Here is a 25,037-nt window from a genome sequence, read left to right as displayed (position 1 = left end):
AAAAAGGGAGCGCACCAGCTACTTGCAAAACCTTCATTAAAACCCTCCTTATAACGCTCCAGCAGTGGACTGTCCCTTAGCATCCTCACGTACAATACAGGGCTTTGATGTCTTGATGACGTCAGGGGGCATCCGACCACCAGAGTGCAGGCTCCCGGGACTGGTCTAGCAGAGCTGCCTGTGAGACCTTACAACTTGGGTCAGCAACCTGTAGATCATGATTTACCAGCAGATCTCGGACAGGTGACTGGTAGATCGCGGTCTGGGTTTACTACCCCACCGTCTCAGAGCATTAAACAGATTGCAATGCAGAAGGACTACTTGTAAAGTTGGAGCTGTAGTAGGGAGTAAGAGCCGCATAAGCTGAAAAACTTTTCCAAATTACAGTATGATCTATAAACCACAGTGATTTGGTGGAATTAGTCAACTAACCACACAGAACAAAGTTTTAGAGTCATCCTTGGCTTCAAGTGTGCACAAAGACAGAAATAAACCCATGACACATAGTGGGTAGAATGTCAGCTGATATGACAATAGGGACACGGATCAAAGAGCCTATTGACCTCAAGCATGAAAATGACTGATACTTTCATTCTGGTCATCATGGTGTGGAGTGACACGAACCAACATATGATGTGGATTAACTACCACAGTGACTCAAATGAGATTCCATGAAAGGGTAGTGCCACTCTATAGGGATATCAGTGCGGGCAATGTTCAGCCATTTACCTTCAGATCTGGTGGGCTCCAGGTTATTGTAGGTGCTGGGTTTCCTTTTGCTTTGCAGGATAACATCACAGGGTGTCCTTCTGATTCTACTTCAACCTGATGGTTTTCCATGTCTAGTTCTGGTGGGCCTAATATAAACCAAATAAACAACATTTTTAAGTTATAGCTTTAAAGTGGAACTACACTACACATCTGAGCACCACAAACAAAAAAACACTATTTGATTCATTTTTAATATTCAAACAAACTCGTCCATCCATGTCTCCATGTTGACTGAGAAATCACTTAAAAACACCCCCTTAGAGTTTCTGGCTGTGTTTTTATTTTTTTTACAAGTAAATATGATGTACTTTCCGATCTAATTAATTATAGCAGCATAAGGAATACAAATAGTCAATATCGATTGAGAGAGTGAGGTTCTGCTTTATGTCTCCTGTGATTCATGTGTAAGTTTAATTATTCTTTACGTTTAAATCAGCTAAATACATTTAAAATGCATCAACACAAATGATGTGCAGTGTCTTAAAGTTCATTTTCTTTTCACATCCTAAGTAGACAAGGATTGTCCTGTAGAGAAGGAGCCTTGCTCTGTGTATGAAACAGTGGTCTCTCTGAAGAGATCCAACATATCCCTTCTGAGCCAGACCTATAGCTCTGCAATCAGCAAAGCTTATGCTCCCTGCTGATTAAATAGCTTAATTTGTGACTCATCAGTGGGTATGTTGGACCTCTGCAGAAAAACCACTGCCTCCACAAAGACAGCAAGGGCCATTTTCTGCAGCATGCTAATGTTTTAGATATTGGCTGCTTAGGCTCAAAGCATTGTGAAACTGGTGGTTGGGCATGACATGACGGAACTCCTCATGGAAGCTCTGCTTATCTACTTCCTCCTACCTTCCTGTGCCACATTTGGCACCTTTCAAGGGGGTGGGTGGAGGGGGGAATGGGTACCTGTTTTTTGACAGATACTCATCCCCACTTCTGGGAGGTTGTCCTGCGGCAACAACCCTTGGAAGTTCTGCCCCCCTCCTCCTTTCTCCGCCGCTGGTTAGAAAGCGCAGCGTGCTCTGCGTATACGCAATAGGGAACACGAATGGCGGCGGCAGCACCTGACATTGCAGGATCCCTGTACAGGTAAGTGTCCTAATATTAAATAAACAGCTACAGCATGTGTAGCTTCTGACTTGAAAACATTTTCGTGGGGGAGCTGGAGCTCCGCTTTAAGAAGTGGCGAATAACAGATGGATTTAGACATAACCTTATGATACCTACAATATAGTTTTGTCTCTAGTTTATTGACTTCAAGGCAAGTACAAAGTCGCTGGAAGCAATAGAGATTTGCAGGTGGGTGGAGAAACCATTCAATGGCATTACTAATTGTTTATATGCATACATACAACCAGCAGGAGTCTCACCTTCCACTACAATAGTGATACTCTGCTCTTTGCGTAGTCCCGGCACTGAGGGAACATTAGCTTCACACGTATAAACCCCCGAGTCAGAATACGACAATTCTTTCAATCTATATCTGCTAGCTTTGGAGAGAACAGCATCACCCTGCAGTACAAGAGAGAACAAGTAGAATTCAGGACATGAAAAGCGAGACATCAAACAAGGCATATATGAGCACTGATGGAAGTATTTGAATTTCCAACACAAAGTCAGCAAGACCCCAAGTAAATGTGTTTCACACGTTTATTCTGAAGACAGCGTCATACTGTATATTGCTGACGTTGTTGGGCTACACAGGGAGTCTTCCTCAAGGCAACATAGTGATGCTTAGGTCTAGGGCCACTATGCTGCCTTGGAAAAGCGACCATGCGCGGCCCAGAAATATTATTATTCTTTGCCATACTGTACATGATGCTGTCTTCACATTAAATGTATGAAACACACTTACTTGAAGCATTGGTATCTTTGCTTCTTCTTGTCTGGTTCTGGCATGGCATATCCCTTGCAATCACTTCAAGCGCCCAACTCATATTTAAAGATCAAATACTTTAAGGGGTGCAACTTTGAAATACACATTCCGAAATATCCACATTTCGAACATCATTAATGGTTTGTTGGTAAAATGACACCTGAAAATTGATTGATTTGGTGGCACATGGGGGCTCTTTTCCTTCAAAGAAGATTATTACATTCAGCATGGGACACTTTCATGGCCCAGGAGGTAGGTTATGGTGGTTAAAGGTCAAGGGCAGGGTGGCTGTGTGGTTAGTTTAGGGGTTAAACATTGTGAGGGAGGTTAAGGGGTTAAAGTGAATAGCCTAAAGGACAGCGGTGGGTAGTATACCGTGCCTAAAGTTTTGACAATGTCAAGATAAAGTGCCACTTCTTCCTTGAACTTACTTTTTGTCATTCAAATAACAGATCCTCTGTTGTCCATTGAACATCAGCAATTACAGAAATTAGTGAAAGTGGTTGGATTTGGTGCTGAGAAGAGGTAGAAATTAGCCATAACATTAGGACTAGGTCTAACATCCAAGAGAGCCACAGTTGCTGATTTAAAAAGGAATACAGGTAGTTGCAGATACACTGCAAGGTCCCTGCACCTTGGTCAAGATTTACTTTAAGTTGAACATGAACACCTAAAGCTTAGAGTATAAGCAAAGGAGATGATTATAAAATAAGCCACTAAAGGTTAGATTTAGCTTAGGGCTTACATGTTGTGGGTGGAGATTCAGGTTAAGTACTTATTTTGGTGGTTTAAAGGTTAGGAATTTAGCCACGGGGAGGGTTGGAGAAAATGACTTTGAGGTGGATTAAGGCACTGAAGGCCCCATGTTGTAAACCACTTCACCAAAACGGAACATGACACTACAGAGACAGCTCTACCTGGCTCCCTACTCTATGACCAAGACCCCATACACACTATTAGATTTTCTGCAAATTTTTGTCTTCAGATCTACCAAAACCATATAGTGCAAGGGCCTGCCTGATTGCATACAAATTGAAACTCTTAAGGTTTGACCTCATATTATATTGTTTTAGTAAATCTGAAGACAAAAATCTGCAGAGAATCTAATAGTGTGTATGGGGCCTAAGCCCTACTATTATCACCTAGTCACACTTCTAGTACAAATGTGGCAAATGTTCTTGTAAATCATGCAGTCATACAGATCCCGATGCTGCCCCAGAGACAATGCTTATCTAGTGACTTCACCTTCTTCCAAATGAGATCAGGATTTTCTGAACCATCACAAGAGCAGAACAATTGGACATCTTGCTTAAGTAAACGTTTAACTTCATTTTCTGATGGGATGACAGTCACAGGGTTTAGATCTGTGAAGAGATGAAATAAAATAGAATGAATGGCAGGCCTAGATTGTCAATCTGGGAGCAACGGAAACTTCCACAAAGGCTGATGACTCTTATAAAGCAGTGGTTTTCCACTAGTTCAAAGTGCTGAGAGTTCTATACGGGTGGAAAAGGTGAAGTTGTAAAACAGCCTGGAGTTACAGATACTAACATAGTAAATAAAATTCAAACTCCAACAACCTAACCTCCCAGGAAAACATAAAAGGCAACAAGAGCTGGCGGACACAAAACAAGTAGGCCTTAAACAGGACACTTCCAAAACACGCTAAAGCCACCATCTCCTACCTCACTTACCCTCTTCCTTCGCAACATGAAGACCAAAATGGTGTTATTTCTAGGAACAACCTATAAGATTTCACTTTCTCATGCTGCCATGGTGTATTTGCAAGATACTGACTGTTGGAGAGTTGGCATATGCATAGAATATTTGGTGGGTAATGCCACAACTCTTCAATGTGCTGTAAAGGTGCATACCCTACATCACTTTTTTCAACATCTTCAAGCTTAAGTACAAACTTTCTAAACCCAGAAACAAATTAGAAAATGGAAGCAGATAATAAAGCATTAGGGTCCCTTCATAATGATGAGTTTTTGATGCACTTTTGGTGTTCAAAAAACAGAACCAAAATACATGGAAAATGTATCCTTTTAAATTCTATGGAACTTATCACACCAATGCACTGGGAGGTGATGTGTTTTCAAAAGTACTGCGTGCTGCATTTTTTGGCACATGTTCAAAAAGTCAACCTCCCCAATGAAATAAACAGAAAACGCACCAAATAAGCATTAAAAACACGTCACCGTGGTTTCATTTTTTAGTGCACTTTTTAAGTCACATGTCCATATTTCGCAGATGCATGACTGGAGTCATGCAACCAGAAAATGGACCACAAATGCATCACAAAAGGCACCAAAAAATCATATGCGTTTTTTTTTTTCAATGGAGCAGTGCGAAAGGACCCTTAAGGTGTCTACTTACAGTGCACAAACAGTTCTAAGTTTCTGAACAGCTGAACATCAGCAGGGCTATCAAAATCCAGAGCTTCGCAGCGATAAGTCCCAGAGTCACTCTGAGATGCATTCTGAATCACGTAAACTCCATCGGAACTAGACTTTAATTCCTCCTCTACGTTATTCTAAAAGAGAGACAATGGTGCATTAAACACAGAAGTGTCTTAAAATGTTGTATGGGTCCTATGCCTACTCTTGTTTCAGAATTTTTATAGTTGCTGACTCAGAACAAACATGAAGATTAGAATCAGAGTTGATGGCTATGCTGTACAGGAAATTAATTATAAGCTTTTGCTGCCGAGAAATTATGCCACTTGTACCTCAATAAATGAGCAGACGGAACACATAGTTATAAATTGAGATGGTTGCCATATTTGTTTACTTGTGCACTTACTCCATTAGGAACTAAGGATGATCCCAGTTTTGGTCTGGGCTTGGGCTCACACTGAGCCTGGAAGAAATCTGTCACTTTTACCCAGTGCCACCCAATCAACTGACCTGGGCATTCCTCCCCTTGCAGCTGTACAGGATGACCATGGCATCATTACATTTACCTAATGTGGCCATATTAAGTTACAGTATAAGTACAGCTTGTTTGGCTGTACTTCTCGTGTCGATCACAGGAGTGTAGTTAGTTTTGCACTCCTGTGACCCATTTTCAACATAGAGCTGGCTGAAGTCCGCTCTCTGCTGTCACAGAGTCAGTCCAGGCTCAGCATCATCTCGGCCATGGAGTCGGTATCCGCCAGATCCCTGAACGGACAAAGGACTCAGCCTCTCAGTGAGCCACTGAGAGCCTGAGCTGGCCACTCCCGCCCCTCCACAGCCCCGTGCTCCAGTGGACGTGGAGGAGCAGAACAGAGAGCTGTGAATGAGAGTCGGCAGCTCTCTGCTCACGGAGCTGTGAGAACCATGCGATTGGCGGTGTTTGATCACTCAGTTCTCAGTGTTAGAGGTGCTGGGGGACCGATGCTGCATCCACCTAGGTAAGTATGAATAAAAAAAAATAAAAAATAAAAAAATAAAAACAGAAACCCATACTTCTCTTTTAATGATGTCACAAGCATCCATGCCCCTTTGTTAACATACAGCTGCAAGGCAGGGAATGCCCTGGCAGAAACCAATTGAATGGCAGTAGTGAATATTTTCTTTCAGGCTCAGTGCAAACCCAAGTTTTGCAACTTATAAAACCTGTAACAATTTATAACCAGCTTTTAGAGCAAGATGCACATTAAAGGATAAGTATACCTTTACAAAAAAATAAAAATAAATGCATATATTTTTGCAGGAAAAAAATGTGCATTTTTTCTTCATAAGAGCTTGCAGAATATTGCACCTGCAATCAGTGGACTGCAGGTGCAATATCAGGCTACTGCAGACACTGCCTAAAGCTCTGTGCCCATACCTCTGCACAGGCTCAGTTTCAATGCTGCAGGAAGTGTAAATGGACTAAGATTGTGCCGGTGGCAGATGGGCCTTGTCGTTTATTCATTCACAGATTCCTGGTGGGAGGCATGTGATGAGGAGCATGCTACATGTTAAAATGTGACCAAAAAAAAGCAGCACTCAACATCATGGACCCATGGGACTGAAACTACCAATGCTCAGACAAGAGTGTCTGTACACTCTCCAGGAACATCCCAACGAACACATGCCAGCAGCCTGGTATAGTCTATTGCAATAAATCTTTATTGCTACACAATAAAACCCAGTATTCTGCAACGTATGCATTTCAGCTACACAGCTCAACTCATAGCACCATGAGAAAGGCTGTATAGCCGAAACGCGTAAGCCTGGCGATTAGTGGATTTTACTATGTAGCCATTAGGATTTAATGTTATGGAAAACACGGAGCTGCCGACTTATTTTTCTTGAATGGATATTTCATGTTACACTCTAATTATGAATGTAACTTGTTCCTACAGATGAACCTTTCTCCTGTGTCACTTTAACCAAATATTAAAACTACTGTAATTGTCTGCATATGCATATTACATTGTGCAATACCTAGCTGGACAGAAAGCAAAAACCTCCACTGTGGTGAACATGCTAGAATCTTTAGTTCTGCCCTAACAGTGGCCTAAGGTCAATTCATAATACTGTAGCAAAGAAAACATTGTTTGCAATCAGATCGAACATTTGATTTTCAAAGTGCATGTTGTAAAAAAAAAAAAAGAGTCATTGCATTCATTGGTTGTTGTGGGCTATAACCTTTTTTTCTTGGCTTGTTCTTTTTTTTATATTAATAAATCCTATGACACCACATACATACACAAGAATATTCAAATACCTTCACTTCCTGCATAAGGTAGGTAGGAGGGGGATGCCCATCACCTTCGCAACGTAGGGTCACTGTGTCACCCTCCTTAATGGGACCCGCCGGTGACACCGTAAAAGTTACATCTTCAGTGTAATCTGATTAAAAAATAAACATTAGGATGAGAACTGAGAGCATCTGTCTCATAACCACAGGGAATACAGCAAGTGAGATTAATGGGGTATGAGGATGAAATTTCTTCCAGTTTAAAGATAAAATTCTTCAACCAATTAGGGGTGTCAAGTACATGCAGCACTTTGGTCCTGTTCGGATCTGTCCAGCCATTGCTAAGTAATGTTGTCAGATAGCATGCTCACCCAGACATATTTGTGAGTGGCAGCACTGGTTTCTGGCAGCAGGGGCCACTCACTGGCTGAGTGCGGAGGGAACCGTCACCGTGGAGGGGCTGAGTGTGAAGGGGACAGTCACCGCGGAGGGGCTAAGTGTAAAGAGAGCCATCACAGCGGAGGGGCTGAGTGTGAAGGGGGCCGTTACCATGGAGGGGCTGAGTGTGAAGGGGACCATCACTGCGGAGGGGGTTGTGAAGGTGACTGTCACCATGGAGTGGCTGAATGCAGAGGGGATTGTAACCATGGAGGGGTGAGTGGGGAGACCGACCCTGTGGAGGAGACCGCCACCATGGGGAGGCTGAGTGCGGAGGACTGTCACCAAGGAGAGGCCAAGTGGGGGGGATCTGGGGGGGATTTGTTTGCCGCCACCTCCAAAAGTTTAGCACCAGCCGCCACAGATTAGAACACTTGCCAGTTTGTACTGCTGCCTGTACCTCCATTAGGGAGATTCACCCTCTCAATTTGTCCCATTTACTATTATCGTTAAAAGTAAAAATTCAAGGAAATCACAAATTTTGGGTTGTCCCCAGAAAAGTAATAGAGGGAAAATCTTCCAATGGGGACACTAGTTGACCTGGGGTGCCTCAAGAGATTCCTTTTATTTGCAGGTATTTCCTCTCACTTCCTGTTTTGGTTTATGGGTCAGAAAGTGGAGTTAAAGCTCTGCAATATAATGCACATGGCATAAAAAAAAAATCTGACAAGGGTTATAACCCTCCCTTACTCTATCCAAAATAAACTGTTCAGTTTTAGTAAATCAACCCCTATGTGTCCTTGCACACATAGGCATTTACAGGCACTTAGAAGCAGGAAAGAGACCCATTACATTCAAGAGAGGAGTATTCCAGCAGGAAAAAAAAAACCAAACATGCCTAAAAGTGTGTAAACGTGTGCCAATAGTCTGGCCTATGAAATGAATGACCGCTTAAACACTTGATGTGCCGAAATGTGTTTGCAAAATGCAGCTTTAGGCATGTTTTTAATGCTACTTTCTCACCTATTACTGCCCATGGATGCGTTTTATTGCTATTCATAGTTGTGATGTGTTCCCTGAAGGAAAATTGTCTACAGCAGGAAACCTGCAGGGTCAGAAGAATTCTCAGGGGACTTTCCTGAGGCTGCCCTCATACACATGCATGAGACAGGAGAGATGAAAATGACAGTGTACATGGAAATTATGGTGAAGCACGCTTGTGCTGGCCTTGCCATTTCCCTATGCCGCTCAGCTGTGGATCATCTTCAGATAGAATGTCTCCCATCACAGCTGGTGTACCCAACATGTTATTTTATTTCAAGGTAGTAAAGGGGTAAAGGGCATAAGCCTGGCCTGAACCCAAGGCGAAATGTGTATACTTCCTGCCGCACTAAGCCACTGTCTGTTGGCTAGCCTTACTATCAACGTAACTAGATCCCTCATCATAGACATATGAAGTCTGAGGGCAAATAAGTACATACTATGCTATTCCAGCTAGGCTAGGATAATGCGACTATACAATAGCACCATACATCAGATTCTATAGTCCATGGTGCAAAGCAGAGGACCAGATCTAGACCACTTGGGCTGGCTTTACTTTATAAACTTTTCTTGTACAATTTTCCTTTAGATTTACCAAAACCATACAATATGAGGTCAAGCCTAAATATTTTCATTTTGTATGCAATCAGGCAGGCTACATAGTTGAAATTAAATCTAAAAGAAACCAAATAAGAAAATTGTTTAATGTAAGGTCAGCTTTAGATCTTCCACATTTGGTGTTTTTGGAAAAAAACATAATCCCTTGGCTATCCAATTGATAGATCAAGTGGTGAATTACCAACTTCATGATGACTACAACAGAAGAAATTTCAAGTCTTCAGTTACTCACAGTGTAAATTCAGTTTAAACTTCTTTGACTCCATCTGACTGGTTCCACCATCTGGTAATGGAAATACAACTTTGCAGGAGAACATAGCATCAGCGTCTTCTTTTTGGGGTTTCAGAAAGAGTGTACTGGACACTGTGTACAAGCCAGAAGACTCAGTCGTTGTGCGGGCAGTAGCATATAATCCTGCAAGTAGAAGTAATTGTTTTAATGATTTCTTCAATTTCCAAAACCCTCTAACAGAGCACACTCTACCAATTTAGTGTAAGGATGAGCAGATCTGCCTGGGATTGGTGCACCAAAGGTTACAAGAGCATTGCTCATAGTTTTAGGTTTGCAAACTTCTGGACCAACCCAACTGAAGTCTATGGGGGAAGGACTTGTTATTGAATTCTTCCCATTTGTAAAGATAATAAGCAAGCTAACTGTCAAACAAAGGACATGGAGGCCAGAGACTATTATGGCAGACATATACATATACCAATGCCAAGTAAGGGAAGAAAAAGTTTTTGCCCATATAGAACTGTTAAGATTTCTGTAACATTCCTAATAAACACTGACAATATGGATTCTGCTGTGAGCCCACCCATTTGTAAAAGAAGCAAAAGGCTACGCACTGCATCATGAGTGCTCCTTATTTCTGACTGCAAACTTGGAAAGTTTTTGCCCAAAAGTTATTGATTTTCAAACATGGGGATTTGCAGTGAACCCATAGTAGAGGCAAATCCACACTTCATCCCTACTTATGAGCATTTGAAGCAGTAGTTTTTCCAAAATATAAAGTGGAAATGTTTTTGTTTGTGTGTTATAATTTGTCCTAGCCCATGATATTGTCACTTTACAGTGTGGATAGTTTGGCCTACAAGGTAAATGTGGAGAAAAAAAATATTCAGGCATGTGATATAAAGAAGGAATTTGTATAAGGAATGCCATTATTACAACTTTTAGCTGCATTAATACATTTTTGTTTAACATTAGTCTTTTTAAAGAAACAAAAAAAAAAAATGTTGTAATGCTGCATGCACACGATCGGAATTCTCGTTGGAAAAAGCTCTGATGGTTTTCCCGACGGAATTTGGCTTGCCTGAACACTGTCACACCAAATTCCGATCATTTATAACGTGGTGACGTACAACACGTACGACAGGACTAGAAAAAGGAAGTTCAATAGCCAGAAGCCAATAGCTTCTGTCTTGTAGTTGAATCTGAGCATGCGTGATTTTTGGCATGTCGGAATTGCATACACACGATCGGAATTTCCGTTAGCAAGTTTTTTCGTCTGGAAAATTGAGAACATGCTATCAATTTTTGGCGGGCGGAAATTCGGACAGCTAAATTCTGATGGAGCATACACACGGTCGCATTTTCCGATGAAAAGCTCTCATCTGTCTTTTTCTGGCCGGAATCCGATCGTGTGTACGCAGCATTACAATCAGTTTTAACGTTTAGTTCATTTTTGGTACGGTGCTTATATTCAATGAGAAGTGTTTCTTGTGCCGGTGGCTGCTGTCTTAGTTGAAATCTCCAGTCCTCTGCCCTCCCATATCCTCGCAGTTGTAATCTTTTGGTGCTGTGGGAGTTAATTCTACTGGTGGACCTGTCATAGGCACTTTACATAAAAGCTGTGTTATAGTTTATCAATGAAAAGTACTCTATAAATAGAGGAAGGGCGGATGAATGAAAGGTCTACTGCCTCCATTCATAGAGTGCCTTTCATGGTACTTAAAACTAGTGATTCTGGTGATCTATTATAAACACTGTTTTTGTTGCCTATGTAAATGATTTGGATTCCATCCTTAGGTATTTTAGTGTAATATAGAAGAATAAAAAGTAGAACCAAATTGCTTTCTATGGGTAGCAAGAACATTGTTTTCTTTTAGATACATTCAGCCATGTGAATCAAAGGATTAACATTTATGAAGCCTCCTGACACCAAGGATGAGATCATGTAACTAGAAAATCTTATCCTGTTCTTACACAATCAACATTTGCCATTCCACTGTAAAGAGTTAAGATGTTGGTGCTACCTGGTTGTATATAAATGATGGGGGATTTGAAGAAGTAGGCAATCTATGAAACATCTTTAACATTACAGAACAGGCCCAGTTGAATATGTCTAACTACTACTAGTTATACCATAAGGTGGAGAACCTTCAAATACACCTCAAATACACTTCAAATACATTTGAATCCAGACTAGATGGAATATCAATCCTTTAAAATCATATTTTTTTCCCCCAACTATAGGTCTTCACCGGGTTCATACCTGATCCCTTTTCAGTTCCTAGATTCAGAAGAACCTGGTTTCTGTACCACTCAATGGTTGGAGCTGGATAGGAATTCCGGCTGATGCAGGTTGCAACCTTAAGAAAAAATTAGTGCATACGGTTAAGTTATACTAAGCTAGTGACCACACATCAGTTGAGAGAAAACTCAATTTATAGACAGGTTTTAGGGTTATTGCTAAAGTCTTGTATGTATAAGCTTTGGCTTGTGTAAGAGCAGTGTAGGCAGGAAACATTTGTAAAGAAAATAATTATTTTAAGTACTCGTTTACTGCTTTGATCTCTGACGAGCGATCTGAATTCCATATTTGCGGGTGGTGAGGAGGCATCATACCCACTTCAGTAGGTCATGTATGGCAGGTGTGATGGGGTTACAATTCTTTCTGTGGCCATGAAGCAAAGCCCCCCAGATCCGGCATGTGTACACCCTCTGCCACCTTACCCCCCTCAAATGCTAGTGTGAATGAGCCCTAAAGCAGTCTTCATTTCAGGGGCGGATCGGGGGGGGGGGGGACAACAAGGCAATTGCCCCCTCCGTGAATGCGGGTGGCTCCGCGGGTAATCGGGCGGGTGGCTCCGCGGGTGACAGCGTGGGGGCGCCTCCGCGGGTGTTGTGGCAGGCGGCTCTGCGGGTGACAGCACAGGCGGGTGAGGGGGGGGGGGGCGACAGCTGGGCGGCTCATTGTTTGAGATGGGGAGCAGGGAGATTACATCATCTCTCACTGCCCTGCATCTCTGCAGTTCCACCCTCACTGTGCAGGAAGCAGTGCGCAGCAGAGAAATTACATTATCTCTCTGCTGCCTAATTTCACTCTGGGAACAATCCGCAACGTATGGCAGGCGACATGGCAAGTGACAATGCGCAATGTGTGGCAGGCAACATGGCAAATGACAATCCCCAACGTGTGACAGGCTACGTGGCAAGTGACAATCTACAATGCGTGGCAGGCTACGTGGCAAGTGACAATCCGCAATGTGTGGCAGGCGACGTAGCAAGTGACAATACGCAATGTGTGGCAGGTGATGTGGCAAGTGACAATCCGCATTTGGTGACAAGTGATGTGGCAAGCGACAATGCGCAGTGTGTGGCAAGTGACACCCTCAGGGCTCCTACTGATTCTGCATTATGGTGAGTTGAACCATTTATTTTTATATTACAATGTAATAATAGAAATAATGCGCTTCAATCATCCTGACACCACAACAACCATGGTGCCATGATGATTGAAGCGCCAACACCAGCCATTTTCATGATAAATTGCCCCCAAAAAAACATTTTATAGCAGTGCCCCTCCCAAGACTAGACTCTGGATCCACCCCTGCTTCATTTCCAGTTCAGGGATGTTCACTCCAAAATACAATCTGTGTCCCCAAAATGAAACGAATTTGATTTATAAGCTTCAAGAAAACAGTTCCTTAAAGCTTTGCAAATGCGTTGTAAAAAGCGTATGCTCCTTTACAAGCTGAAGCCCTAGCAGAGGTCTTTTAGTACAAAAAGAAACAATTGTATTGCACAACTAAATGCATCACAGCTCTGTGATATAATGTCTATAAATGGGTGACATCTAGGAAGCCCAAATCTAAAACTGAGCATAAAGAACAATAGATAGAGAAAATTTGAACAAATACCTCTGACTCCTCATCCTCTGTGATTGATAATAGTTGTGATTCTACTGAAAGCTCTGGTGATGCTGGGGACACTGGGAAGAGAAAATAAATAATTATATTAGTAAAAATGGCTTATATCACAAAGGGGTTATGCACAGGATTGTTTTTTGGCATACAACTTAAATTACATATTGGTGTATTTCTGCGGGTGTGCTACATAGCTGCTGCAAAAAGCCAAACATAATAATGAAGGCTACATGCAGGTTTTTGCCACTACTGCAATACACCCCTGCCTGCATAAAAGCGAACTGTCTTTATTAGGCGTTCTACACCCATATGCACCCATGTGCAAAAAGCCAAATAGGAAACTTAAGTGTGAGATCAAGGTGGAAAAGCCTGAAAACTTCCGAAAAAATCTGTCACTCTTCATGTGGTAGTATAAAGGTACAGTGGGGATCGAAAGTTTGGGCACCCCATGTAAAAATGTGTATTAATGTGCATAACGAAGCCAAGGACAGATGGAAAAATCTTCAAATGGCATCAAATTACAGATTAGACATTCTTATAATATGTCAAAAAAAGTTAGATTTTATTTCCATCATGTACACTTTCAAAATTACAGAAAACAAAAAAATGGCATCTGAAAAAGTTTGGGCACCCTGCAGAGTTAATATCTTGTACTGCCCCCTTTGGCAAGTATCACAGCTTGTAAACGCTTTTTGTAGCCAGCCAAGAGTCTTTCAATTCTTGTTTGAGGTATCTTTGCCCATTCTTCCTTACAAAAGTGTTCCAGTTCTTTGAGACTTCTGGGCTGTCTGTCACGTACTGCTCTTTTAAGGTCTATCCATAGATTTTCAATAATGTTGAGGTCAGGAGATTGTGAAGGCCATGGCAAAACCTTCAGTTGACGCCTCTTGATGTAACCCCCCGTGGATTTCGAGGTGTGTTTAGGATCATTATCCATTTGTAGAAGCCATCCTCTATTTAACTTCAGCTTTTTCACAGATGGCATCAAGTTACCATCCAAAATGTGCTGAAATTTTATTGAATCTATTTTTCCTTCTACTCGTGAAATGTTTCCTGTGCCACTGGCTGCAATACAACCCTAAAGCATGATTGATCCCCCCCGTGCTTAAAAGTTGGCCAGAGGTTCTTTTCATTAAATTCTGTGCCCTTTCTTCTCCAAACGTACCTTTGCTCATTCCGGCCAAAAAGTTATATTTTAATCTCATCGGTCCATAGAACTTGTTTCCAAAATGCCTCAGGCTTGTCTATATGTTCATTTGCAAAGTTCAAACACTGTTTTTTGTGATGAGGACGTAGAAGAGGTTTTCTTCTGATGACTCTTCCATGAAGACCATATTTGTACAAGTATCTCTTTATAGTGGAATAGTGTACCACAAGTCCAGTGTCTGCCAGATCTTTCTGGAGGGATCGCGCAGTCAAACGTGGGTTTTGAATTGCTTTTCTCACAATCCTGCGAACTGTTCTGTCTGATATTTTTCTTGGTCTTCCAGATCTTGCTTTAACTTCCACCGTTCCTGATGACTGACATTTCTTAATTACATTCAGAACAGAGGATATTGACATCTGAACACGCTTTGCTATCTTCTTATAGCCTTCTCCAGCTTTGTGAGCGTCAACTATTTTCAGTTTCAGTTTTCTAGACAACTGCTTAGAATGGTGCTGATTGTTGGGGCAAGGTCAGATGAGTCTGGCCATTTACAACCTTTGAGATTGACATCACCTGGTCTTCCCAGACGATGATTGAGAACAATCCATGACACTGGCAGGTCTCAGCTTTGCAACGGGGGCAGTACATTCTATAAATTCTGCAGGGTGCCCAAACTTTTGCAGGCGCCATTTTTTTGTTTTCTGTCATTTTGAAAGTGTAAATGATGAAAATAAAATCTAACTTTTTTGACATATTATAAGAATGTCTAATCTGTAATTTGATGCCATTTGGAGATTTTTCCATCTTTCCTTGGCTTCGTTATGCACATTAATACACATTTTTACCTGGGGTGCCCAAACTTTCGATCCCCACTGTAACGAGGAAAGGCTGCTAAATTCTCCATTTGAAAATACTGGTTGAAAACTAGTACTAGAATAAGAAACCCATTGGCAGGTAAATCAGATTATATATATATATATATGTTTTTCTTTAACTTTAAACTTTAAAGTGTATGTATGGGCAGCAAAAATATCTGGTACATTCCCTCCAATACATTATTATTATTATTTTTTTTTTTTTAGAAATGATAGCCCAGCCAGAATGGTTAGCAGGTAAATGCATCCTCAGCATGATTCATCCAGGCCACACCTCCAACATATTTTGCCCTGGAGCTTCATTATGGAGGACCCTCTATAATTAGGCTGCCAGACTATCTCTTCCTATTTCTACAGTGTGATTTGGGTCTGAACAACCCTTTCCCTGGCCTGCACCCTCACCAGTCATTGACCGTATCAGCCTGATCGGGGGCCCCCAAGCATTTATCAAAGCACCCTCAGCTTGATTTATCCAGGCCACGCCTCCAACATGTTTTGCCCCTGGGCTTAATTATGGAGGAACTACCATGATTAAGGGGCCAGACTATCTCTTGCAATTTCTACTGTGTCCTTTGGATCTGGACGAACCTTTCCCCAGCCTGCACCCTCACTAGTCATTGGGCCTTATCAGCTTGAGCAGGGGCCCCCACGTATTTACCATGAATAACATTTCTAAAAATGTTTATAGCTGTAAAAACATTGCATGCACAACAAAATAGCTGAAATCCAGGGTGCTCCTTACTTCCTGTTTGGACTAACAACACAGTGCCTCTGATGCACTGGAATCCCAAGCAGCGCTATCAGCCCTACCTGCTGGACTACAAATCAACCTACCCCCCACTGATTTTTTCAGGGGTTAACTTGGGTCTTGCCTTGGCATACAATTTAAGTCCTTTTTTTTTTTCGTAATGGGATTTTTTAGTGATTACAGATACAATTAAGATAGATAGTCATACAGCCTTTATTTTTCAAAGCTTAGAAGATTTATCCTCATTATTTAAAGCACTTAAAACAGAGACAGGCAACCACTTGGATAGTGAGTGGCTCTATTAAACAGACAACCCTGCTAGACTGCAGCAGTGGGAAAAAAAAGTGAAAAAAATGTACAGGTAGTTACATATGTCCATACTCACCATAGACTTTCAGCTCAGTGCTGCCCTCACCATTCCCCTCACCGACTGAGGTCACCTTGCAGAAGAATGTGCTCTCATCTTTGACACGGCTATCTTTGATCACCAGGCTGTTGTCACTTTTAACTGCGACTCGGTCAGTAAAGTCTGTTCCCTGGTCCACCGATGTGCGACCTTCATTATAGGTAGCGATACGGACTCGAGTCCCTTCCTGATTTATCTGTGTATGTCCAGAAGAAAAAAAAAAAACAATATAGGAGTCAGCCTAACACAGACTTGTAAAGTGAATTTATCAAGGATCCACATTGGGGAGTATTTGTAGTATTTAAGGAACTGCAAAGTTACATTTTGTTAGGCTTAGGCTGGCCATATGCGGTTGAAATCTCAGCTGGTTCAGCAGGAACCACCAGTGATTCGAAGCGTTAATAGGCAGGCTGAATGTACCAAGTTGATCGATCGATCAATCAACTTGGGCACAACAAGCCTTCCAGATATGCTTATGATTATTGGTAGCGGCGTCTTTCCCCCACCCCTGCCAGACAATAACTCAGCAGGAGGGATTCCCCTGTCATCACTGTCTGTGGTTGCAGGAAAGAAATTTGCACCGTCTATGGCCTGCATAACACATATGGTTTCATATTGCAATGATAAAGTTTCATATACAAATTTGTGGGTGTGCAACTTTACAGAGCATGGCACCAAAAATTAGGTTGTAACAATGTGCAGGGGCACCCTTAAAGGAGGTCTCTTGTAGGAAATGATGGTATTTATTACCTTATGATAAATAAAGATCATGTTTTCTTACAAGAGACTCTGAAGCATCTCTTCCCTTATGGATTCCTCTGCACACCTCCACAACCTATTTGGTGGGGGCCAAGCTCCTTAATCATGCCTGTACTAGGATCCCACCGCATGAAGCCTAAGATTCTCCAGAAAAGCCTCTACAAAAATTAAGTGCAATTCTCTACTGCTCAAGATACAGGTTGCTTGACCCCTGTCAGGTCTTTCAGATATGAGTATGAGTATCTACACACTCAATATCATTTTGATAATCCAGCCTAGAATCTACTTGTCACATCTATAGCAAACTTACAAGATCCTCTCCCGGGGCTTTTTCCGACCTTTCTTCTGCCCAAGCACCTCTTTACTCCAAACTTCTCCAAAGCTACAAATGCTTTAAATGACGTAATAAGCCATATATGGATGGCTCTTTTGCTAAAAGTCTACTGACTTACTGACTGCTCTAACATTTGGTTTACAGTGGTATACCTGTAGCCAGTCAGTATCTTAGGAAATCTTATCATGACCCGGGTCTGAGCCTGCAACCTCTGCTGTGTCTGGTGTCTGTTTTTGCTGAGCCACCTGAGATGGTGAACAGCACCTTGTCTGATCCATTGGACAATATTGCCTTGTTTCTGCTGAACCTTAAACTCCTTGCTCCTCCCATGATGTTCCTATGTAAGGCATGCCTTTGCACTCCCTGTTTGCCAGATTATTAAGCTCTCTCCAGCCAATTTTTCATTCTTGTCACTTCTGCTACCGTCCCTGTCTCCGCTAACCACTTGTTATGGACCTTTAGCTTGCTCCTCTATTACACGTCTGCTTAATCCCAACCTGCAATTGCTTGTTACCATTCTTTGGCTTGTTTTCTGACTACGCTTTTGCTTGATCCCTACCTGCTATATCTGCTACTGGTTGGTTGGAAAGTTGAGCTGGGAACTTTCTTTGGTTTTGTCTTGTATGCATTGCCCTTCCATGTGCTCCTTGCTGTGAAGGCCACTTATAGGTGGGGGACACTGGCCATTTGCTTGTACTGTTGGAATACTGCTGAGGTGACGCACTGGACACCTTTGCTGCCATTGTGCTAAAGGCTGGTGTGTCCAGTGCACCCCTGTGCCTTTAAAAAGGGGTGGGCTCCCTCTAGGTTTACATGCCCTATATCTATACATTATTGGGCATGTGCTTCTACTATGGAGGCTCTCAAAAATTTGTAGCGTTAAGACTGCAGATAATACTGGGGTGTTGTGAAGTGGCTCTGCAACTTATGCATGTGTATACAAACTAAAGTGTTAAGACAGAATAAATCGGCTGGTTGCAAGCTGGTTAGTAAATTGAGCTGGGAATTTTCTTTGGTTTTGTTTGACATGCTTTGCTCTTCCATGTGATCCTTGCTGTAAAGGCCAGTTATAGGTGGGGCAGTGGTCACTTGTTTATATCTGCTACTGGACCCTGGGCTGCTCACCTCCTGGTGGGGTGATGATAAGAAATGTGATCTGGTACTAACACACAGCAAAACACATCTCCATCATCAGAAACTTTGGTGAGTCATAGTTAGCACCTAGACTGTGCACCTTGGGTGAGCCTGTGCCATCTGCCAGGCTTGCCGCTGCACTTATCCAGCTGGCCGGTGGGAGCCTCACTACGGCTATAGTTACTGGCCTCCGGGCCTGACCCCTGACTGCGACAAGTCTGAGCCAATGTTCTGCCAACTCCTGATTCTGTTCATCTTGAAGTTTGAAGAATCTCTGCCCAGCTTTGCATAATTCAACTACTACTGTTGCTTTTTTCATAATGTAAATTAAACCAAATATTCTAACAGGGAACTTGTGATAATAATGACCACAACTTGTCTGCAAACTCAGGATGAGGGATGTACTTGGGTTCGATCCAAACCCATGTTTAGCTGAACCTGAAAAGGAAGTTGGCCTTGTTGATCATATCAGCTGTGACCAGGGTATTCCTGATCCCACAGCCATATGGCCATATCAGGTCAATGATGTCACCAGCATCCTGCCTCTTTGTGTATGTGCAACTACAGGACTGGGAATGCCCCAGCTGCAGCTGACTGGGCTGAGCTTTGGTCAAACATGGATTTGAACCAAAGCCAAGCTCATCCTTACTCAGGAACGCAAGCACAGGTATCTCACCAAGAATTTTAAAAGCTGTTTGGTAGATGCTGGAGAATGAAACCACCTAACACTGAAATATTAGTTTGGGCATACAACCCTTTTAATATGTTTGTCACACCAGTGACTTTGAGCAGTTTCAGTACACAATCTCCTTTGCACTGACAAGTAAATTGCTAAAGCAATTATGCCACGAAGACTCAGAATGCACTATTGTCAAATCCTCATCTCTTGTGCGATGGGGGAGATAGTCTTCCTCCCCCAGTTTACTTCCACTTGTCAGAGCAAACGCTGTTGACAGTTAATGCAGATTACTGCATTCCTAAAGAGAAAATCAATTTGGTTGTCACCTTACAAAAGTACAACCACAATTACCCCTTAGCCTATTAGGAATGATTTATAAAATGTGTTAAAGCAAGTTTCAGTGTTGTCCTTATCCAACAATAAGATCACAACTTTTTTTTTTTTCCCCCCATTAAAATTATTTATCTCCTTTCCCTTACACAAAGAAAAGAAGAGGGTGTTTTGAATGATCTGTGCCTTCACTGCACTAAACCATCCCCCAGTAGAAAGGGTAGAAAGACCTTTTAGTACTTGTCATTCATTTTGCGAAGTGCAAGGAAAATGCATAAATAAGAGGCAGTCACGGAAAATCAATGTAATTCAAGAATACAATGCACCACAACAAGTCCAATACATCATATCAAAGCACACTGACACAAACCATATTAACACATATGTTATTGTGGGAATGACCCTTCGAATCCCGACACTATACAAAGCTTTTATGCCCGGGTACTTTACAGTACTTTAGCCACTTAAGGACCAGGCCTCTTTTTTAGATGTGTTGTTTACAAGTTAAAAACTGTTTTTTTTTGCTAGAAAATTACTTAGAGCCCCCATACATTATACATAAATTTTTCTAACACCCTAGAGAATAAAATGGCGGTCTTTGCAATACTATCTGATCTGTCAAACCGTATTTGCGCAGAAGTCTTACAAGCGCACTTTTTAAAAAAATAAATACATTTTTTTAAATAAAAAAATAAGACAACAGTAAAGTCAGCCCAATTTTTTTAATATTGTGAAAGATAATGTTACGCCGAGTAAATTGATACCCAACATGTCACACTTCAAAAATGCGACCGCTCATGGAATGGCAACAAACATTTACCCTTAAAAATCTCCATAGGCGACGTTTAAAAAAATTCTACAGGTTTCATGTTTTGAGTTACAGAGGAGGTCTAGGGCTAGAAGTATTGCTCTCGCTCTACCGATCACGGCGATACCTCACGTGTGGTTTGAACACCGTTTTCATATGCGTGTGCTACTCATGTATGTGTTCGCTTGTGCGCGCGAGCTCGACGATACAGGGTGCGCTTAAAATAATATTTTTTTTCTTATGTATTTTACCTTTTACACGTTTTTTTTTTTAACCACTTAACAACCGCCCTATAGCCGAATGACGGCTACAGGGCAGTTTCTTAACTCTGGGAGGCCGTCATATATCCGGAGTGATCACTTGTAAACAAACCGGCGTCATGTTATGATGCCGGTTCCTCCCTCCCCCTCTCTGTACCGATCGGAACAGCGGAGGGGGAAGAGATCGGTGTCAGCAGCGATGTGGGCTGCATCTGCAGTAGTGATGGCCGAAAGGTTCGCCCGGCGGTCGTTTCGCGGCGAATTTCCGACATTCGCGGTCCGCACGTTCGAACGCCTTTTTCCGTCGTTCGCCGCGGCGGACTTACGTGTTTAATGTATACAAGAACTTTAACCTTTGGTGACACGTTTATCATGTGATACAGGACAGCCAATTGAGACATGACAGCACATGGACACTTGTACATTCCCCCTAACCTATAAATACACCCGATCCGGTGGCCATTTTACATTCTTTCTTCTGTTACGATAGGGACAGGTTCCTGTGTGGAGTAGGGAGAGATAAACCACTAGCTATTTGGTACACAAAAGTTCTTTTCAGGACTGGTATAGGTGTTAGGTGTTGATAGGTTTGCTGTGCTGCTGATTCTTGCAGCAGCCTGAGTGTCTTTTGTTAGTTTAGAGAAAGGGAAAGGACGGTGTATGCTACAGGGACAGCCAGATTAGTCTTTCATCATCATCATCATCATCATCATCATTAGCTGTTACTATCAAGGTCCACAAAAGAGCTGTTCCAGTAACCACTAATCGTTCTCTTTTTTTGCCAATTTGTATAGGGACAGGAAGGAAGCAGTGTTGTCAGGCAGTGAGGGTAATTTTAAAGACTTGCTGTTATTATTAGTTCCACAAAGGTTCTTTTCAGGACTGGTATCAGTGGTACAGTAATAGGCTTGTACATGTATAATATTCTTTCTTCCAAATATAGAAAGGATATTATACTTGACTGCTGCCCTTCTGCTGCAGTCTGCTAAACATTCACAACTCACTTGTTCCACAAAAGTTCTTATAAGGACTGGTAACTTGGTATAGGGTGCTACGGTACATAGGCTTGAGTGCGGTACAGTCTGCTGTTCTGTAAGGACCGCTATCGGTCCACAATAGATAGGGTTGACGTGCACCACTGCTGACCGCTGCCCTATACTGCAGCAGTCCTTCAGCGGTATAGGGACTGACGTACAGTCTGCTAATCACTAACACACAACCTGCTTGTTCCACAAAAGTTCTTATAAGGACTGGTAACTTGGTATAGGGTGCTACGGTACATAGGCTTGAGTGCGGTACAGTCTGCTGTTCTGTAAGGACCGCTATCGGTCCACAATAGATAGGGTTGACGTGCACCACTGCTGACCGCTGCCCTATACTGCAGCAGTCCTTCAGCGGTATAGGGACTGACGTACAGTCTGCTAAACACTAATACACAACCTGCTTGGTCCACAAAAGTTCTTATAAGGACTGGTAACTTGGTATAGGGTGCTACGGTACATAGGCTTGAGTGCGGTACAGTCTGCTGTTCTGTAAGGACCGCTATCGGTCCACAATAGATAGGGTTGACGTGCACCACTGCTGACCGCTCACCTATACTGCAGCAGTCCTTCAGCGGTATAGGGACTGACGTACAGTCTGCTAATCACTAACACACAACCTGCTTGTTCCACAAAAGTTCTTATAAGGACTGGTAACTTGGTATAGGGTGCTACGGTACATAGGCTTGAGTGCGGTACAGTCTGCTGTTCTGTAAGGACCGCTATCGGTCCACAATAGATAGGGTTGACGTGCACCACTGCTGACCGCTGCCCTATACTGCAGCAGTCCTTCAGCGGTATAGGGACTGACGTACAGTCTGCTAAACACTAATACACAACCTGCTTGGTCCACAAAAGTTCTTATAAGGACTGGTAACTTGGTATAGGGTGCTACGGTACATAGGCTTGAGTGCGGTACAGTCTGCTGTTCTGTAAGGACCGCTATCGGTCCACAATAGATAGGGTTGACGTGCACCACTGCTGACCGCTGCCCTATACTGCAGCAGTCCTTCAGCGGTATAGGGACTGACGTACAGTCTGCTAAACACTAACACACAACCTGCTTGGTCCACAAAAGTTCTTATAAGGACTGGTAACTTGGTATAGGGTGCTACGGTACATAGGCTTGAGTGCGGTACAGTCTGCTGTTCTGTAAGGACCGCTATCGGTCCACAATAGATAGGGTTGACGTGCACCACTGCTGACCGCTGCCCTATACTGCAGCAGTCCTTCAGCGGTATAGGGACTGACGTACAGTCTGCTAAACACTAATACACAACCTGCTTGGTCCACAAAAGTTCTTATAAGGACTGGTAACTTGGTATAGGGTGCTACGGTACATAGGCTTGAGTGCGGTACAGTCTGCTGTTCTGTAAGGACCGCTATCGGTCCACAATAGATAGGGTTGACGTGCACCACTGCTGACCGCTCACCTATACTGCAGCAGTCCTTCAGCGGTATAGGGACTGACGTACAGTCTGCTAATCACTAACACACAACCTGCTTGTTCCACAAAAGTTCTTATAAGGACTGGTAACTTGGTATAGGGTGCTACGGTACATAGGCTTGAGTGCGGTACAGTCTGCTGTTCTGTAAGGACCGCTATCGGTCCACAATAGATAGGGTTGACGTGCACCACTGCTGACCGCTGCCCTATACTGCAGCAGTCCTTCAGCGGTATAGGGACTGACGTACAGTCTGCTAAACACTAATACACAACCTGCTTGGTCCACAAAAGTTCTTATAAGGACTGGTAACTTGGTATAGGGTGCTACGGTACATAGGCTTGAGTGCGGTACAGTCTGCTGTTCTGTAAGGACCGCTATCGGTCCACAATAGATAGGGTTGACGTGCACCACTGCTGACCGCTGCCCTATACTGCAGCAGTCCTTCATCGGTATAGGGACTAAGAGTTTTGTCACAGGGTCATTTAAAAAATGACAGGCAGAGGAAGAGGCAGGCCCTTCCGCAGGGGTGGTAGGGGTAGGGCAGGAGCAACAGGCTTGAGCCAAAGTGGGAAGTTGCAGAAGGTGCGTTCAATTACTTTAAAGGATGCACCAGACTTGGTTGAGTGGCTCGCTCAGCCTTACTCTTCTGCACCCTCCTCATCCTCTCGATCTGCACCCTCTTCTTCACTCTCTGCTATGTGCACCCCCAAAGACACTACCACCAACAACACGACCACCACCACCACCACCACATACCTTCCGCTTGAGTCACTGGAATTATTTTCCGATCCATATCAAGAGGACATTTCTGATGCGCAGCCACTCTTGGTATTGGATCAGGAAGAGGAGGTAGCAACAAGCGCTACTCAGCAGTCTGACGCCAGTACCCAGATCAGCCCAAGGAGGAGGTTGGTCCCCGGTGTTGCTGCCTACTCCGAGATCTCTACTTATAGCGGTGGGGAAGGTGACGTTGATGATGACGTGTCTAGTGATGTCACGTGGGTGCCCACAAGAGAGGAAGAGGAGGGGAGTTCAGAGGGAGATATGGACCAGCAGATAGGGAGGAGAAGCAGCAATGACTTACATTGCACAGCAGGGACAAAGCAGACTGCAAATGTATCAGGAGCGAGTCATCGACCATGTACGGTCACATCTGGCGCTCCCAGGACACCGGCACATGGCTCCGCAGTGTGGGCTTTTTTTAACGTGTCCGCTGCTGACAATAGCGTTGCCATCTGCAATCTTTGCAGTCAACGCGTTAGTCGCGGTAAGCCCAATACTCACCTAGGGACGACCGCCTTAAGAAGGCACATGAGCAGCCATCACCGAGCCCAGTGGGAGCAACGGAACACACAAAGCCACACTGCAGGCTCTCACCGTCCAGCCTCGTCTTCTACTTCTCCTTCTCCTCTCTCCTCACAATTGTCCTCCACTCCACCTTCCATCACGCCAAGCTCACATTTTTCTGCAAAAAGGCAGGCTTCCGTGGGCCTAATGTTTGAGCGTAAAAAAATGATGACGCCGGATAACCCTCTTGCCCAACGGTTGGCGGCTGGCTT

General features: G+C 43.1%; 1 protein-coding gene across 1 annotated transcript in view; it reads right to left on the bottom strand.

Moving 5' to 3' along the window:
* BCAM (basal cell adhesion molecule (Lutheran blood group)) overlaps positions 1–25,037 on the bottom strand; it is a 140,373-nt gene that overhangs the window by 38,483 nt on the left and 76,853 nt on the right. The window contains exons 3-11 of the mRNA XM_077457231.1: positions 16,666–16,882; positions 13,505–13,575; positions 11,857–11,953; positions 9,594–9,776; positions 7,352–7,476; positions 5,030–5,186; positions 3,896–4,014; positions 2,145–2,286; positions 730–857 (exon numbers count right to left, since the gene is read on the bottom strand). Coding sequence (XP_077313357.1) covers positions 730–857; positions 2,145–2,286; positions 3,896–4,014; positions 5,030–5,186; positions 7,352–7,476; positions 9,594–9,776; positions 11,857–11,953; positions 13,505–13,575; positions 16,666–16,882 — 1,239 coding nt within the window. The remainder of the gene's footprint in view (positions 1–729; positions 858–2,144; positions 2,287–3,895; positions 4,015–5,029; positions 5,187–7,351; positions 7,477–9,593; positions 9,777–11,856; positions 11,954–13,504; positions 13,576–16,665; positions 16,883–25,037) is intronic.

This window comes from Lithobates pipiens, unplaced genomic scaffold, assembly GCF_037356315.1.
Source record: "Lithobates pipiens isolate NorthernLeopardFrog02 unplaced genomic scaffold, aLitPip1_a1.2 Scaffold_27, whole genome shotgun sequence".
Lineage (NCBI taxonomy): Eukaryota > Metazoa > Chordata > Amphibia > Anura > Ranidae > Lithobates > Lithobates pipiens.
The sequence above is the reverse complement of the archived record's forward strand: the minus strand, read 5'-3'. Positions and strand labels throughout refer to the sequence as shown.